This window comes from Conger conger, chromosome 5 (genome assembly GCF_963514075.1).
Source record: "Conger conger chromosome 5, fConCon1.1, whole genome shotgun sequence".
NCBI lineage: Eukaryota > Metazoa > Chordata > Actinopteri > Anguilliformes > Congridae > Conger > Conger conger.
Genome location: NC_083764.1, coordinates 36,830,761 through 36,850,251, shown reverse-complemented (window position 1 = coordinate 36,850,251; position 19,491 = coordinate 36,830,761). Strand labels below are relative to the sequence as shown.

Sequence of the window (19,491 nt, the reverse complement as noted above, 5' to 3'; positions counted from 1 at the left end):
CTGTTCTCCTGATCCCTGTGGATTGACTAGCTGGCTTCAACCTCCACCTGACCTGTTACTTCACCCGGCTTGAACTTCTGTACCCTGTTTGCTTGGACCCTGAACCATTGTTTGGACTTGACTATGATGCCTGATTTGCCCTGATTTCTGACCTGTTTCTGTGTATTACTGTGTACGCCTGTCATTTACTACATCCCTGAATCTGTGACTGGGGCTTCACCACACCTAACACATGTTCAAAAGTAAAATGAATAAAACTTCAACTATCAACAGATAACAGAAATTTGTGTTTTCTTATTGTACACATCATTAGGGATATTAGATTGAAGTTACTTGCAAGGAAAAAATAAGATTTGAATTATCCAAACATAATTTTAGATACATTCTGCATGTTTTTGACTGTATGTACTTGAACTATGTGTACAATATATATGTACTTAGATATTTATGTTTTGATCCAGTTGCTCCATCGCTGCTGTATATCTAGCAGCATATTTGCTGTTCTGTGCCATGCTTTACGTACAGAAAGACAAGATAGAATGGCCAAATCTATAAAGGTGTTTGTACAGTAAAACTTTACATTACACTGTTTGTAATGTACATTGTGAGTAATTAACAGTAAGTATATTTAGAGGTAGATGGATATATTGATAGGGGATTAGGGTTTAGGGTTAGGTTAAATTTTAGAGGTTGGGGTAAGAGGATTACTGTTAGGATTAGGGGTAATGATTAGAGTAGGATCGAGAACAGTTTTGCAAGTACAATTAGTAATTACACTACTTACTAGTACACAGTCATATATGTAATAAAGTGTCATCAATCACAATTGTTAGGTAGCTAACTAGCCACCAAAAGTCATATTCCTCTTTGCTTGTTATCTAATCAATCTAGTCATCTAACATACAAACTGTAATCATAAAGTAATCTGCGTAGTTATATATGCTATACTATGGATAGGTTTATATTATGTTTATGTTATGTTTTCTATGTATACATGACATTTTGAGCTCATATCGCTCGAGTGGTTTGCTCATACTTAGTAGTTAGCAAGCTAGCTATTTTTGCTGATGGTATTAAATCTACCTCTCTAGAAATGAGTAAAGGTGTACCTTAAGTGTCTATTCCTGGCCCACTTTTGTTTCACTCTTGATATAACATAGTCTTTCCAACATTGCATTGCATTGTAATGTCCAATTTTATACTGACAATAAAATCCTCTATGCCACTGGCTCTAAGCACAATATGGCCATCGCCAATTTGCAGTCTCTTTTCGGTTTTATTATTAATTATTATTATACAAAAAAATTATTATACAATCAACAGTTTTGTCTATATTTGATTATGGGCATGTTACTGCTACCACTCTAAAACCTCTTGATGCTGTCTATCGCTGTGATAGCTGTGCCTTACGCTGTGCCTTGCGCTTCATTACTGGGGATGGATACTGCACTCACCATTGTGTATTTTATGATAAAGTTGGATGGCCCTCCTTAACAAAAAGAAGAGAATGGCACAATATACACTCACCGAGCACTTAATTAGGTATTTATTAGACTTATTTTTTTGACTTCTACTGCTGTAGCCTATCCACTCAGAGTTATGATGTGTTGTGTGTTTAGAGATGCTCTTCTGCATACCGTTGTTGTAATGGTTATTTGCATTACTATCACCTTCTGTCAGCTTTGACCAGTCTGGCCATTCTCCTCTGACATCTCTTATTAACAAGGCGTTTCTTTCTGTGGAATTGCTGCTCACTGGATTTTTTTTTTGTACCATTCTTTGCAAACTCTAGAGACTAGTGTGCCTGAAAATCCCAGGAGATCAGCAGTTTCTGAGATACTCCAACCACCCTGCCACCAACAATCATTCCACTGTGAAAGCCACATTTCAGATCACATTTTTTCCCTCTTCTGATGGTTGATGTGAACATTAATGTGTATTTACATGATTGTATGCATTGCACTGCTGCCACACAATTGGCTGATTGGCCAATCGCATGAATAAGCAGGTGTAATAAAGTAAAAATGCTCCTAATAAAGTGCTTGGTGAGTATATAAGGCCCTTATCATGAACCCTTAGCTCTTGACTTTAATCATGGTGAAGGCCAATAACTATTCTACAAGATCTTATTATTTGATTTTAGACACGTGTGAAAACGAAGTTTGGTCAGTCATGTTTTAAAAATCTTTGCCACTTTTATCTGGAATTCTTTTGAAGACGCATAAGCGCATAAACTAACATCCCTTGTCCTGTTCAATAATGTGATTATTTAAATTCTGTATGTAAATGCTTTGATTGATTGCATGCTGTTGTTGTTAATTGTAACGTTTGCCAAACTATATCTGTCTGTTTGTATGCCCATATGTGTTTTTTACCAATGTATATAGGTCCCATTTGAAAAAGAGATCTCAATGTGACCACCTATTAAAATAAAGGATTAATAATAATAATCATCAAGAAATAATTATTATTATGAAAATAGTAAACATTTACATGAAGTATTGAAGGTCATGTGTCAATCAATGTCCTGTGCTGCAATAAAGTTCTTGACAATGACACAGCAAAACTCAAAGGTTCCAAATGGAATTCCCATAGAAAATGAATTTGGGCCCCATTATGGAAACTTGGGGTAGAAATACGAAAAGCTTTTTTTTTACTTAAGATAATAATACAATTCATCGATGATGGTTAAGAAGAAGATTGTTGAGGAATTCATGAAATATCAAGTGGTAAATCCCATTTATTAAGGAGATATTTGAAACAAATCACAGCAGGGGCAAAAAAGGCCCCCCGTTATGCATTCTAGTCTTCAAAAATTTTAAGTCATTAATCATGAAAACTTATTTGACTTACGGTATCAAAGTTCATTAATTCATTCATTATCCTAACCCGCTTATCCTGAACAGGGTCGCACAGGGGCTGGAGCCTATCCCAGCATACATTGGGCGAAAAGCAGGAATACACCCTGGACAGGTTGCCAGTCCATCGTAGGGCACACACACCATTCACCCACACACTCATACCCACAGGCAATTTAGACTCTCCATTCAGCCTAACCTGCATGTCTTTGGACTGTGGGAGGAAACCAGAGTACCCAGAGGAAACCCACGCAAACACAAGGAGAACATGCAAACTCCGCACAGAGAGGCCCCGGCCGACCGGGATTCGAATCCAGGACCTCCTTGCTGTGAGGCAGCAGTGCTACCCACTGCACCATCCGTGCCACCCGGTATCAAAGTTGACAGCCTTCATTTTATTTTGAACCCTTTCTGGGCGGATGCGACCTGTTACATCTCCCTGAACAGGTGGATGAGACGCCAGCGTAGTATTTGATCATATGACTGTTTTTCAAGACACATGACAGTTGAAATGCATTAATTTGTAGGTCTTTCTATGGATTTTCTACAGGGCGCCTTAGTCCATAATGGGTTATGGCCAATAAACATAACAATACCAGCAGTTCCAACCCAGCCAATTGAAACACTTGAGTGTCCATGTAAGAATTACTAGGATGCTTTTCTATAGCACTGATGGAAGGATGTAAACAGGATGTACAGCTAACCATGTATATATGAATGAGATTGGCTTATTTCTTTTAATACACCTGAAAACCACATATTCATAAAATAAACATAACCAGAATGAGGAACATTACAGAATTGTAAACATGGCAATTGAAAAGTTAATTCAGAAAAGAAAGTCACATTTATAATTTTTTTTGTCAATTTTTAAAACCAAGAACCATAATGGCAATTGGTAGGTCAATAATCTGGGATTTTGGACAAAACTAAAACGAAATGAAATATATGGCTGTTTCATTTAACATTAACATTTAACATTAACTTAAAGGACTGGGGATGCAGGGTTTGCTGTGCATCGTTTACCTGATCAACAAGTGCTTAACCACAGCGGTATGAAATTTGCTGTTTTAATGTACAGAAGTTACCAAACCATATTAAACTGATTGAAGAAGGACTTTCATCACTTGTACATATGTCATACATTTTTTTAAAAGACGCACATTCCCCATCATCTGTGTTACACACTATCCATGCCCCCAAGGCTGTGGGTATTCACTGAATGGTATATAGCAACATCATTTGATCAACATCTACATTTTTCAATGTAGGCTCAACAGTTGGACCTCCCTTCTCAATACTATTACAAAAAAGAGTGATGATTCAATGCCAGCCCAACATGACACAAGTAGCTCAATATCAAACCTAATGGTTGTCATATCAAATATTCAAAGTCCATGTAAAGTCCTCATATGACTGAGCCATCACTATAATATTTTGAAATCCATTGGATTCAAATACTGCCAAATGCATAGACCAAGTATGAATCTGTATGTCTATATATACAGTACTGTGAAAAAGTTTTAGGCCGGTGTGAAAAAATGCTGTAAATTAAGAATGCTTTCAAAAATTGTAGTTTCTTTTTATCAATTAACAAAATGCATGAACAGAAGAAGTGAATGAACAGAAGAAAAATAAGCTAATGAGATGCCTTCCTGATCGTATTGCATGATGGATAAGTATCTGCCTGTACTTCTCAGCATTGAGGAGACCATTAATTCTGACCAAATCCCCAACTCCATTGGCAGAAATGCAGCCCCAAACTTGCAAGGTACTATGCTTCACTGTTGCCTGCAGACGCTCATTCTTGTACCGCTCTCCAGCCTTCAGCAAACAAACTGCCTTCTGCTACAGCCAAATATTTCAAATTTTGACTCATCAGTCCAGAGAACCTGCTACCATTTTTCTGCACCCCAGTTCCTGTGTTTTCGTGCATAGTTGAGTCACTTGGCCTTGTTTCCACATCGGAGGTATGGCTTTTTGGCCGCAATTCTTCAATAAAGACCACTTCTGACCAGACTTCTCCGCACAGTAGATGGGTGTACCAGGGTCCCACTGGTTTCTGCCAATTCTGAGCTGATGGCACTGCTGGACATCTTCCAATTAAGCATGATGTGTCTTTCATCTGCTGCACTTGTTTCTTTGGCTGACCACTGCGTCTACGGTCCTCAACGTTTCCCGTTTCTTTGTGCTTCTTCAACAGAGCTTGGACAGCACATCTGGAAACCCCTGTCTGCCTTGAAATTTCTGCCTGGGGGAGACCTTGCTGATGCAGTATAACTACCTTGTGTCTTGTTGCTGTGCTCAGTCTTGCCATGGTGTATGACTTCTGACATTAAACTGTCTTCAGCAACCTCACCTTGGAAGCAGAGTTTGGCTGTTCCTCACCCAGTTTTAACCCTACTATACAGCTGTTTCTGTTTCAGTTCATGATTATGTTTCAACCTACATATTAAATTGATGATCATTAGCTCCTGTTTGGTATAATTTTGTTAATTGATAAAAAATAAACTATTAACTTTCTTATTTTTGAAAGCATTCTTACTTTACAGCATTTTTTCACACCTGCCTAAAGCTTTTGCACAGTACTGTATATATATATATATATATATATATATATTTTGAAAGAATTATATTTTAGATAGTTTCTGGTGATCGACTATCTTTACAATGGTGAGAATCAAATCAGATATTTATTTAGTTTTGGTCTAAAGCCAGAAAATACACTTCAATCTACTCTAAAGTAGCTTGTCAATCACTTTTTTGACAATGACGTTTCACTGGAAATACTAAATTACACCTTTATGAAAGTTTATTTAAACCTCCACATTCTGAATCCCACTCATTGCCATTTCTTTTGCCCTGTTTTGGGCATTATCCCCAGAATACTAGCTTTGTAAGACTGTGATGACAGTCTGTATTTCTTTTGTTTTCAGGAATTCTACTGCAGCTGACCCTGTAAATGGTCCAAGAATGCCAAGGCTAACCATGCTCTGGGGCCCCAGTGTCCTTCTCTGAAAGATGTAACTGTACATGTACTTCAAAAAATGCCTTATTATTATTATTATTATTATTATTATTATTATTATTATTATTATTATGCTCGTTGTTCACATGGGAATGCTTCCAAGTGTAGGGTGGAGTGCAGAGTGGCGATCACAAGGGCAGAGCATGTAAAAGTGAGTGAGTTGGCTTAACCACAGTCCCACATGTGGGAGTGTACATACAGTTCAGTTCAGTGATGTGTGTGGGGAGAGTGGTGTATTTACCCATGCAGTCTCTGTAGTCTCCTCATGGCTGAATTACTGACAGCAACACCCTACACCTCTGGAAATATAGTCGTTATGAATGACAACAGAAATAATGAAATTAACCTGTTCTGTTCATCGTAATCTAATCAGAGTTAGCACATCGTTGTTAGGTTTTAGTATTTAGAACACTTCATTTTACGTAAATATGGTCATGGTTAACGTACAAACAGCAAAGTCCTGTCAGTTTATACGGTATGAAGGTGGAGTACGCTCTTCCCAACAGCTTTACCTCTGTAAAGGTTATCGATTTTATAAGGGTTTAAAGCTTGGTTGGGACACTGAATACAAAGTTGGCCAGCCCACACAGCGCATTGGCCAATGAGAGCGGCGCAACTGAACACACGGGACTGACTGCACTACAGCAGTGTTGAAACGGACAAGGCGAGAAACCGAGACCTCCACGTCCGTGTGTGCATGTCCCAGCGATTTAGGAAAAAGATCAGAAAATCGGGAAAGAGGAAATACAGTCACCAATGCCATCTTCTCTGCGCCTCGCAGAAGGAGTTTTGATGAATGCTTTTACACTGGCTAACACCTCAACGTCGATGTTATAAAGAGTATTTCATATACACCGTAGCATTGCTTTTAAGAGTGCCTTGCAGTTTACTACAATTATTTTGGAAGTCGAAGTTCTTTTTCTATTTTCTTTCTTTTTGCGACGGACACCCGCTAGGAGAGGGTGACAAATCAAGTATGGGATTTCAACTGTGATGTGGAGTGTTATTTCTTTTGAAGAAATCAAGAGATTAAAGGCACAACGCACTTGGGGTTCTCTTGTTTATGGATATTGGCAACACTTGCAAAACGTGTTTAAGGATTTATCTCATGTGTTCTATCAGTTCCACAGTGTTTGGAAGTGAATGGGAATCATGCTGCTATAGCATTGGTTGAGAAATGCCTTCAATTTTGTTTGTTTTTAATCACCACAAATGCATTTGAAGAAATCAATCATTGGTCGGATAGGATTTTAAAACGAGACTCATATTTGGAATTACAACCATGAACTTTGTTATCAGTCTGATACCATTATTTTTCGCGCTTCTGTACTTGTCAACTGTTAAGGTAAGGTCCACGCTTTAAAAGGAAGGAGCAACGTAGGATCAGAAATCATTTGAAAGTGAAGCGTTAACGTCTCATTAATGAGCACGTCGTCCTTGTCGCTCCCCCTGCGAGGTCATTCCTCGTGTTCTAAGCAGCCAGAAAAGTTTGTTTCGCGGATATCAAAGAAGTATCATGGGCAAATATCTTGCCCAGGTATTTTTGGTAAACGCTGCGCTGAGTGCGTTGAGTGTTTTCTTGTTATGTTTAGATTTATAGTATATATAGCTGAGAGAATGTGGTGGAGTTTGACATCTGTGATCCTGGAGGCCTGCTCATAACCAGCCTCTTGGTGTTATAACTCTTTAAAGGCACAGCAACAGTTTAATTTGCGAGATTTGGAAACCAGGTTATGTGTAATGTGAAAGTTGTAACGAGACACAGGAAGATAAGGAAATATGGTCTTCTATGAATCCCTCCTCGTTATTAGGTTATTTATAATACTGATAACTATAGTCGTAGTAATAGCCTAGTTGTTGCCTCTGTAGCATATCTCTAGGTTTTATTTCTGAATCAAATATATTTATATTTAAGTATGTTTTTCATGTCCTATATAGACAGATTTAGTTGTGTGTTCTGTTCATAATAATAATAATTGGTTCGAACATCATGCATATGAAAATGCACATCAAGGTTGGTAAAGAAAATTGGAGAAGTCCACTGAAAGGCGAGCAACTACATTTATCTGTTAAATCTAAACCTAGAGTCACTGAACTTGAACAGTGAATATTCTTAAACGAAGTTCAAAAACCCAATGAACTACAGTCTACTTAATGTGAAGAAAACAACAGTTGGGTTTAGATGTTCGGTTAACACGCTTTGACTTTAAAACTTACTTAAAAAATGAAAGACCCTTAAATTCAATAAATGATTGCAATTCTAAAGACCGTTTACTCCGCGAATCATCTGGAACCGGTAAAGTGCTTGCTGAAATAATTTAACCTGCTGCACCGCCGCCGGGAAAATCTGTTGCCAGCCTAACCGTGCCAGCAGTGAACATTTTAATGAGTAACCATTTATCAAGACGCACACAGACGTCCTCGTAACGTTATAAAGCTACGACTTCGTTTTTATTCCAGTCGTTTTCTTCTCGCCGCTTAACTAGCCTACCGCAAACACAAAAGGGGCGGGCATTAGTGACGAAGTGTATTTTAGTTTCAACACGACCAAGGTAGGCTATCACTGCAGACTGTTTTACTCAGAATCCGGCACACAGTTTCCTAAATGGCCTTATGAACTCATATGAGACACACTCACTCAGCTGGCCGACTTTTATTTTCTCCGGTCGATGAAGCCAGATTGGCATGATTCTCACGCAATGTTTCAGAGCTGTTGCGCGAGAAGCGTCACTGTAGCGTGGCACGTCTGTTCAACCAGCCAGACTTTCTAATGAGTTTGGAGGCGGGGAAATAAATATCAAGAGATCAGGCCATTTGTGATCAAGAAGTGGGCATATATCAGGAGCCATTGTTACAAATCCAGTGACATTCCCTTGTAAATTATATCAGATTGCTTTTGAAGGAAAGGACACATTCTCTGCGCTGTTTAATATAGAGCACATTTAATTCTTCCCAGAAACAGTAGGTGTACGGACGGAATTAAGTTAACTAGTGTTATCCTCTTCCGAAGACAAATGACCTAAACATTGGCTTATTCAAAAAACGACCACTTTCTCCTTAAATGAATGGCAAAGGATGTCCAGTAGAAATTTTCCTGCTGAAAAACGGATTTCAGTCAGTTTAGAAATGCATGTAATTGCGGTATAGCATATTTTTTTATGGTGGAAAGTCTGCCCTGCCATAGATCCGCTAAATATGTGTATACTTCTGTCTCTCACAGACTGCCCACATACCCAAGGAGGGAGTGAAGAACACAAATGACGGTAGGTGAGCTTTTATTGTGGAAGCGCATTGAGTGATGCATCTTGATACAATCGGCCAGGGGTTTGACGGTGTATTTCATTGAATAGAAGCCTGTGGGGCTTGGTCTGCCCCCTGGCGGAAATAAATTCAGACCTCGTTTACACTACAGTTTCTTTTTCTTTTTTAATTGAAGCTTTTAACGTTCTTACAGTAGTTGGTTTAAAATTAGTTCTGTGACGCAGTTTTTTATCTTGATTAATGTATTTTCACTGCATGTGATAGTGTCTTATTCTTGCTTCTTGGTATTTTTTTATACCAAGAAGAACACTGATTTGTATTTAAAATCATAAGTTTCTATATCGCTATATCGAAGTGGTTGAATCTCTGGAGTCCGTTATGCACGTGAAATAATTTGAGTGCATCTCAGTGCTGAGTAGTGAGATTTATAATCAATTCATCAAACCATACAGATGTCATTGGAGAACAGCTTTAAGATTTAGTAATGAATTTATTCAAATAGACCAACATTTTTAATAATGTAGTTTGAAACTTTTTTTTAATGTTCAGTTTTTATTTAATATAATACAATTGCTAAATATTGAAATGCTCAAAGGCCTTCTTTGATAGCATGATTGAAAATTTGATAGCAACAAAAATCATGGTGCAATAATACTGAGATTCTTTGTGGAGTTACTTGTGGAGCTGTGACCATGTGCAAATGAGAAAGATAAAGAATCAAATGTGACTGGGTTTTGGTCCTACAAAAGGTGTAAGTTGGGTGAAGTAAATGACCACTCTACTGTGACAATGTTAAAAATAATTATTTATTTATAGTTGCACAAAAGTTTCAGGCAAATCTAAATAAACATTTGTCCGAATATAAATAATCATTAAAATGTTTTCATGGTCATGTGGCTCTCACTCAACCATGGATAAATGAACCAGTTTTTGTCTCTGTCCAATTCTAACACACATAAGCAGACGGTACGGGCTTGCACATGCACACACAAACCTGTATTGTGATACATGGGCTGAATAAATTTCCTTCGTAAGAGGGCTAGGTTAGCTGATGCGAGTATTTGTGCAGATAGGGGTGGTCTGTTAGCAGGCTTTACATGCTTTTTGTTTGTTTCCCTGGGGCACATTAAGACCCTTGTTAGCTTGTCAGCATAAACCGGGTTTGAGCTCAAGATCCGTGCTATTGTTTATCTGCTAAGCTGGCTTTTATGATACACACCACACAGGAAATGCCTTCAACTCTTCTCTAACAAAGGAGAAATAAACTCCCTTCAACAAGGTACTACTCTGAACAGGTCCCCTGAGAGAGAGGGAGAAAGAGAAAATGGGAGAGCGCCAAGGGCAGGGAGGAAGGGAAAAGAGTGAGGGGTGATGGGAAAGCAAGAGAGAGGGTGAGGTAAGGTGGACTAAAGGGCCAAGAGGGATATAGGGATATGACATCATGATGAAAAGAGAGAGATGGACAGGGAAGAGAGAGGGAATGGAGCAGAGAAAAAGGAAAGAGCAGAGGAGTGGAACATTATCACAGCAACTATGATTCAAATGACTGCACGGAAAGAAAAGAGCAGTTCGACAAGGTGGTCTCTTTTCTGTCATCTGATAGTAATGCTGAGGACAAGGAAGATGATCAAGGTAATGATGAAATATATTAATTATTTTCCCTGTAGTGGTTCCCTTCATGGAGGTGTACAACAAGAGCATGTGCCGGACGAGGGAGGTCCTGGTTGATATTTTCCATGAGTATCCCGATGAGATTGAGCACATATTTATCCCATCATGTGTGCTTCTCATGCGCTGTGCTGGCTGCTGCAATGATGAAGCACTGGAGTGCGTCCCCACTGAGACCTACAATGTCACCATGGAGGTGAGCTCTTTCTAGCCCCACAGTGTCACTATGGAGGTGAGGGCCTTCTTATTCTTGCTTATCTTTTGTTTTCATCGCAGTCCCTGCTTTCCCAAGGAAAACGTATATACAGTGGCTTCAGAAAGTATTCAGAACTTTGTGTTGTAGATTGATAAAATTATCACAAAAGTGAATACATGTTGAGAGATTCTTTTGTGATTTCAGTTTAGATTTTTTGGCAAATGGCAATTTTATCCATTTCAAATTAAATCTACAACACAATGAAGTGCAAAAAGTGTGGGGGCCTGTGTACTTTCTGAAGCCACTGCTCTCAAACATGCCACCTATGTTGTCACTGTGTGTAGTGCTGCAGAGTGATATATTGTGATGTATTCTCTCATCTTTCAACAGGTAAAAATGTTCAAACACCTAAAACAACAAAACAATTTTCTGCTGAATTTTACAGAACACAGAAGATGTGAGTGCAGGTAAGATATAACAGGCAAGCAGAGAATAGAATCTCAAGGCCCAGAAGGCTTTTTCATAGAACAAACCTTACACCATGAGATAATGCATTGTCCTCTGTTCTGATCTTTTCAGACCAAAGAAAGAAGTGACAGAAAGGAAAGAAAAGTAAGTACGGATTCTTTGTAGTTTTTGGCAAATGCATAAGGAGGAGGGCAGAAGGGCTATAAACCAGAATGGGAATTAAGAGGGGAGGGGATGAACCAGTAGCAAGCTGGAGACTTGAAATACAAAAATTAACTGGATGCTCTGAAGATGCAGCAAAGGATACACACCATGCACACAAACATGCACACACAAAGACAACTGTGAGAAATAGGTATTGTGTAACACGTGGTTGTTAAGGTTTTCGTACAATGTAAATTCAGCATTCCTTTTCTTCTTGTTCTGTTCTGTGCTGTCCATTTTTAATTATGATTTCTTATTGGGGCCTAGTCATGTGGCATCTTCCATAACATAAACCTTTATAGAGTGACTATGTACTAAGAGTATGAACTGAAAAGTACATTTAAATGTGTTTTGTTGAAAAATGGAAATGGAATTCTGGGAAGTTTATTTACATTCTGTAAATGATGGAGAAGCAGCTCAGAAAATGCAGGAGACCTGGGGCCCCTTTGGGGGCACTGTGCTGTTCTAGGTGGCTCCTAGGAAGTCCAGGTGACAAAGAATGTCATCCTCTATTCCTTTCAGTTTGCTTGCTATATTTATTTTTATTATCATTTTTACTATTTTTTTTAATAAGAATATAAATGTATTATTGATGTCAGTGTAATACTTTATAATATCCATATGCAGACTTGTGGCTGATACCATCATCATTTTTCATAATAGTAACAGGTGCTGTGTGATAACTGCTGTTTCATGTTAGTGTTGTTGTTAGTGTTATGAATGGAAAAATCCCTTCAGTAATGCCAGAAGATAAATGTTCAAGGATTCATTTCACAGAATATCATCAGGTTAAATTGGTTCCCAGCAAGAGATGGAACTATTTCATATTAATACATCACAATACAACTATGAAGACTGGTGGGTGGCTTTTCTAGTCAGGGCACCTTTCTGGTGCTTGGATGAGTCCCATGGTCTTAGTTCAAATCTATGTAAGAGCGCACAAACTGGCCAGTATTCCTACGGTTGGCTATTTTGTTTCCTGGAGATGGGCGGTTTCAGTCAGGGATCTGTATTTCATCACACTCTAGTACCCGCCACTGGTCAATTGGGTATTTAAAGACTGCTTGCCAAAGCTGCACCTGAAATTTCTTCCTCTGACTCAAACATGCATGTGCAAACATGGCTGTTGGCTGTGGTGTTAAAAGAAAGGGGCTGGTGACACCATGTGTTTACGAGGACAACTGTGGATGTCTTCATTTTACAGAATTCACAGCATAGATTGATGCATGAATGTGGATGCAAGTAGCTAATTGGATATTCTAAATTGGAAGATTGGACAAAAGATTACCACTATATAACTTTTTAGGGTATAGAAAGTGCAGCAAACATCCTCTCTGTCTCACCAACATTATGTCTTGCTAGACAGAGAGAGAAAACAGCGTCTCACTTCTGACTCCAGGGACTGTCTCATCTGTGTGTCTCTTAACACAAAAACACCATCTCATGTGTGTTTGTGTGTCTCATGTCCTGTCTTTCTGGGCACAAAGGCAGTATCCTGTTCTATCTGCTGCTCCTTGGACTCAGTCTCAATCAGGTCTTTGTCTTAAACATTGTCTTCTATGATGTGGAAAAGCTGTGTCTCATCAGGGTCTCATGTCTTTACTTGCACAGAAAGAGGCTTTGTTTTACTTGTGTCTCCCCTGTGTCTCATCAGAGAGGCTGTGTCTTGCCTATTCCTTCCTGGCCTTGTGAAGGATTTTGCCTGTGTCCTCTTGAGCAGAGGCATCACCTTAATATTAATCCCTGCTGATCCTCTGACTTTTTCACTTTAGATATGTGTGCATTGTTTTGTTTTATCTTCCAGAAAACCCCGGAGGGGCAAGGGCAAAGGCCTAAAGAGAAAGAGAAGGAAAAACAGAGAGAAAAAGCCACCCTCGTATGTCAGCTGTGCATATCCCATGCCACACTCGCATGTCTGTCATGGCCGTTAAGTTAATTTGGGAAGAGTTTGTTCGTTTCTTGTAATTGGCATGGAGCTTACTTTTCCCAGTTTATTTCAAAGCAGCTTTATCTTGGCAGGCGATAATGCGTTGTAGGAGTCAGATGGTAAGGTAACGATGTCACCACGCATGTGCTTTTGTGTGATCTGACTAATCATGTGACTGGTGGAATGGGACTGGAGTGCTGTTGAGTCTGACTGCTGCTCTTTGTGATTGGTCCATGTGTCTTTTTTAAACATCTACCTTTGTCATTGTCTTTTGTTGCAGACATGACTGGGATTTAACACTTCATTTCATCTTGTTTTTTCCGTTATGTAAACCAAAGTATTGTGTGTCTTGTTCGTAATGTCTCTTATCTATAATCAACATTACAGAAAAATAGACCAAATCTAAATGTTTTGCTAGGTTTTTGTTTTCCAATAAAAGAGAGATAAGATCTCAGGAGGGCCAGAACAAAGAAAGAGGGTTTTATCTGTCGAGCACGATGTGAGGACAGGACCTGAGGATCTATCTAGGTGTGTCTAAATTCACATTCACTGGTTTGTTTCACCGGACAAAAAACTAGTGTTCATGTTGTGCTTTTCAAATTGAACTTGTCATTTGTTCTTCACGTATCTGATCATGTGCGCAAGGCATTTCATGAAATAAGTGATATTGCACCTTTAAACACCGGCAATCATGAGCTTTATTTAAACATATGGAAAGGTGCCATTCCAAGAGAACATGCTGCTTTAGAACCTGGTGCTCTTGATCTGCTCTACGGTAGTAACCTGATTACTCACTGGCATCTGTCCCCAGGCTCAGAAAGCAGAGTAATGTCTGGTAACCAAACTACAGAGATATTAAACTAGAGGGATGGGACTATAGTTGTGTTAAAAAAATAGCAGAACAGTAACCTGATGAACCACTGTTATTAGTAGTAGTGATATTACTGCATGGCAAATAATTAACTTGTAGATGTAGTAGTGTAATAGAAAAACAACAGACCCAAATGTCATGACATGCACACTGCTTGTTCTGAGTAATTGAGTCATTCATTGAAAGGGACGTGTTCAAAATAATAGCAGTGTGGAGTTTAATGAGAGAATTCATTCATTCTGTAAAAAAACAGGTGTCATTAATTGTGTAATAATGTTTCACACATTGTTATAAAATATATTTCCTTCTGAATTGCTAAGTAAAATGGGCTGTTCCAAGCATTGTTCGGAGGAACAACGTCATTTGATTAAAAACTTGATTGGAGAGGGGAAAACGTATAAAGAAGTGCAGCAAATTATAGGATGCTCAGCTAAAATGATCTCAAATGCTTTAAAATGGCAACAAAAACCTGCAACATGCGGAAGAACATGCGGATAGAAAAATAGTCAGAATGGCAAAGATTCATCAGCTCCAGAAAGATCAAAGATGATCTACAATCACCTGTAAGTGTTGTTACAGTCAGAAGACATTTGATTGAAGCTAAGATAGCAGCCCCATGAAAGCACCATTGTTGAGAAAATGGCATGTGCAGAATCGGTTACAATTTGCCAAGGAACACATCGATTGGCCCAAAGAGAAATGGCGTAACATTCTGTGTACTGATGAGAGTAAGTACATCAGACGACCCCCAGGTACTGAATTCAAGCCACAGTACACTGTGAAGACAGGGAAGCATGGTGGCGCAAAAATCATGGTATGGGGATGTTTTTCATACTACGGTGTTGGGTTCGTATTCCAGGGATCATGGATCAGTTTGAATACATCAAAATATTCAAAGAGATTATGTTGGCGTATGCCGAAGAGGAAGTACCCCTGAAATGGGTGTTTCAACAAGTCAACGACCCCAAATGCATGAGTAAGTGAGGAACATCTTGGTTCCAGACAAAAAGGATTGAGGGAATGGAGTGGCCAGCTCAATCTCCCGACCTCAACCCCAAACTTGTGGAGTGACATTAAAAATGGAACTGTAGGATGTAGTTTGTTCATCCTGGGCTGAAATACCTGTTTCTAGGTGCCAGAAGTTGGTTGACTTGAGATGCGTAGCAGTTATCAAAAACAATGGTTATGCAACTAAACATTAGTTCAGTAATTTAAAGTGAAGTTAAATCTTGAAAAATCTCTTCAGTTTATACAGTAATGTTTGAGTTTGAATAGAAAAATGTCAACACTGCCATTTTTTTGAACAGATTAATATTCTTATTCTTTGCTTCCTGTAATAGAATAATGTAGACTAGATAAAATTAATGCTTTGATTTGGAATTGAATGCTTGAATGTTTCCACTATAGATATAGAACTAAAAGCCATTAAAAAATAGTGGCACTTTATTCACTTTTTTAACGCACTGCTATTTATTTGAACACAACTGTATGTCAGGATGTGCGATTGGTAGTGGGGGCTAATGTTGCTTGTACCATAATCCTGAGCACTACAGTATGCTCCAGACTGCATTAAACAGCTGGTCACAGGCTGTTTGTATGACAGCAGGATAGTGTATTCTCAGTGTCTAACTGGCACATGGTACTTCTCAGATACAGAAATTCACCAGTCCTATTTCTCTCACTGACTTTCTTATACACCAATAAACCACTTCCATAAATCTCTTAATATATTTCCATGTGCCAACCCACCTGCTCTGTGCTTCTCTAATCCAGCTCCATACTTCACTAACCCACCTCTACTCACACCGTTAGCCCATGTCAATACATCACTAACCTGATTTCCATACAAACCCATCTCTGTACATCACTAGCACAAGTTTACACACTGCAACCCATTTCCATCAATCACACATCTAGAAACTGCTAACTAATTTCAGAACTAACTGATTTCTACAGATTGCTAGCTAACCAATTGGTATGTCTCATTCTTATCCGCCACTAACCAGCACATCATGAACCCACTTTCACATAGCAGTAGCCTGCTCCCACATGCTGCTCTCTTATGCAGGCAGGGACATTGGCCTTCAATGATCAGCTCCAGTGTATGAAGGGAAGCCCGGTGGTGGGTGTGAATGGGGGGGGCTGGTTATTTCATGTCTGTCTGTCAATGTCTTTTTCTCCCTCTGTCTGTTGGAATGTTGTGGCTGACTCCCGTTCTGCCTTTTTGCAGCCACTGTGAGCCTTGCTCAGAGAGAAGAAAGCGCTTGTTTGTACAGGACCCCCTGACCTGTCAATGTTCCTGCAAACATTCAGAGCTAGACTGCAAGTCCAGACAGCTGGAGTTAAATGAAAGAACATGCAGGTTTGTTTATGATACATTACGATAAACCATGTTTGCATCAATGTTGAACATTACACAGTATGTGTATTCATATGTTGAATCATCCTACGCATTTGTTTCTGTCTGTGCCCTGCTTTGGCACAGACAGTCAGCTCAACATTTTGCCACCATCCCTTTTTGTCTGTAGGGTGGGGGGTCATATGACCTGCCTCTCTAACCGCCTGGGTGTTCTGTTCCAGATGCGACAAGCCAAGGAGATGAGAAGAGACACAAACTCTACCATGAAGGGGGGATATCTGCACAGCACTTTGAACTCTGATCATTTTCTCAAAGGATGCATTCCCTGGAAAGACTGAGATGAATGAGAGACAGCAAGAGTTCCTGATATATATATATATGTATATTTTATATGTATATATATGTATATATGTATATATATATATATATATATATATATATATATATATATATATGAAGTAAGAAAATAGCAAATTTGTATTGCTGCTAAAGCCAACACTATAAGAAGTGAACGACTACACCAGTGCATGTGGCTGGTGTGTGAATGGGACTGTGTTTTCGTTGCTGGTAGTGAATGGGATTCGGTGCATTTGTGTGAACCGGATTGAGTTCCAGTGTAATGGGCTTTTTCTCTTTTGAAATGATTGACTTTATGTAAAACTTCACTGGATTTTGGGATACATGTGGAGAAAAATGTTGACTAAGCAGGCAATGAAGGCTTCCCTTTGGACTTATGACTGAGACCTGGCCTTGACCTTGGAGAGGAAGGCAAGAGCACATCTCTCTGTCAAGAGAGTAGAGGAATATGATGACTGCAGTGGTGTAGAGGATTTCCCTACACATTTTCCAAAGGAAAAGAATGGCAGGTCCTGGAAAAGGAGAAAGGCTGGAACTTTTCCGCTTTGTGATGTCACTTGCTGCTCTCAAGAGTACTCCATTGTGAGCAGGGCATATAGACTTTTGTCACCAAGGCAACCACCGACTAACACTCAGTAAGACTCGGAGTGTAAATACTTGTAAAGGGATATTAATTGGAGGTATATATGGAAACACCTGAAATTTAGTTTGTGATTGCATTGTTCTCCAAAACACAGAGGCATTTATCTATGACCCATTTTTCTTACTGAACTTGTTGGTTTTCCTAAGGGAGAACTGCACACACCATTTCAAAACTGTCTGTATGTACGTAATTAATATCCCTTTTAAATAATTTAAAATGTTAGAATATGTTCAGTATTCAGTCTGTATTTAATTTGCTCTATTTATATGCAGTGTTATGTTAAGGTGTGTTGCTTCCTTTGTTGTCAACATGTTGCCAATTTGCCAGGCCCTCTGGAGAGAATGGTTAATGGCTTTTTCTAAAGATGAAATAACACTAAAAACATTCCTAAAAGCGTTAAGAGGCTTTCAGGACAATACTCTCTGCGAGGTTTCCTTCCCAGGATGTTGGGGTTGGGCTGGTGTTGGGAGGAGGGTCGCTCGGGGTTGTCATGGATGATGCTTGTGATCATATTGAGCATGACTGTGCCACGTTCTCACTGTTGATGTCTGTGCTCACACTGTACCATGCACTAAACTGCCCTCTAACAGCTGAGCTCTGTGCCCATCCGTGCTACAGCCACACTACTCCAGCCATACATGAGAGAGCTCCTGCTTCTGGAACATTCTACCTGTGTTAATAATGACAGATGTTCTCTGTAATCACATGCAGCCACATTTAGTATATTTTCACATTAATATATTTATTGGTGCTGTAAATTGGTAAGTTTAAACTATTAACATCTGTTGTGTTTTAGTGTAAGTAGTAAGCATATTTATTTTCAAAAGATTTTATTAAATGAAAAACAGATTTTTTTGCATGACAGTTTGGCTTTTTAAGTGTATATATTGTCTTATATTGTCTTTGTGGTTTGGAATACAGTGGTAAGTGGGATCTGTCCTTTCCAGTGCTGATACAGGGGACCCTGGACCTCTTGAAAATTCTAAGGAGGAGATGGTCCAGTCAAGGTCCACAACCTATCATCTCTGTCCTCATAGATGGTTTCTGTTCTTCAGTTAGTGTCTGGACTGGGTTAATACTGCGGTAATCTTGGTATATACTCATAACATTGCGAATACTAATGTGAATTACCACAAATAATTTTCCGAGGGCTTATAGGGTGTATAATCCCCTTCCTGAAGACAGTGGTCTCCAGAATTATTGGCACCCTTGATAAAAATGAACAAAGTAGTATTTCATAATACATTTTATTTGTGAAGCTCTTTTCCCAACCTCAAAGCGCGGTACAGTACAAACATTTTAAAATAGCAAGAGTAAAAACAAGAGCAAGCAATAAAAACAATGTTTACAAGGAACCAGAAGGAGGAGAAACCCCAATGACCAGAGAAATAGTGTCAATCTGCCCACGCTGGGCAGAGGTAACAGCCTGTCAGCTTGATGAAGGTTGATGAAGACTGATGAAGGTAGCTAATCGTAACTCCATATAAAGACAATGAACCTGGAAAGAAATGCAATGGACATGCAAGTATGCAATGGACAATGATAATAATTCCTACAGAGACAATTCTACAACAATGGACATTCTATCGATGTTTCTCTGAGTTTCTCCTTTTTTAGAATTCAACACTATTATGCATTTGGTGCGTTGGAC

General features: G+C 39.0%; 1 protein-coding gene across 4 annotated transcripts; it reads left to right on the top strand.

Moving 5' to 3' along the window:
- Positions 1-6,550: 6,550 nt before the first annotated feature.
- On the top strand, positions 6,551-18,690 carry vegfab (vascular endothelial growth factor Ab). Of its 4 annotated transcripts, none has more exons than XM_061243072.1 (8): positions 6,551-7,231; positions 9,107-9,149; positions 10,815-11,011; positions 11,402-11,478; positions 11,591-11,623; positions 13,488-13,559; positions 16,712-16,843; positions 17,062-18,690. In XM_061243072.1, exons 1-8 carry the CDS (start codon positions 7,169-7,171, stop codon positions 17,081-17,083), a joined length of 639 nt encoding a protein of 212 aa, XP_061099056.1. In that variant the 5' UTR covers positions 6,551-7,168; the 3' UTR covers positions 17,084-18,690. The 4 variants fall into 4 exon arrangements, with proteins under 4 accessions (XP_061099056.1, XP_061099058.1, XP_061099057.1 ...); XM_061243073.1 differs by lacking the exon at positions 6,551-7,231 and adding an exon at positions 7,278-7,423; XM_061243076.1 differs by lacking the exon at positions 6,551-7,231 and adding an exon at positions 7,623-8,847.
- Positions 18,691-19,491: the final 801 nt, after the last annotated feature.

Excerpts from the sequence above, each read along its gene's own strand:
- vegfab (XM_061243072.1), top strand. The coding sequence starts at position 7,169 with ATGAACTTTGTTATCAGTCTGATACCATTATTTTTCGCGCTTCTGTAC. Across the intron at positions 9,150-10,814 it reads AGTGAAGAACACAAATGACG|TGGTTCCCTTCATGGAGGTG; the intron begins GTAGGTGAGCTT and ends TTTTCCCTGTAG. Across the intron at positions 11,012-11,401 it reads CCTACAATGTCACCATGGAG|GTAAAAATGTTCAAACACCT; the intron begins GTGAGCTCTTTC and ends ATCTTTCAACAG.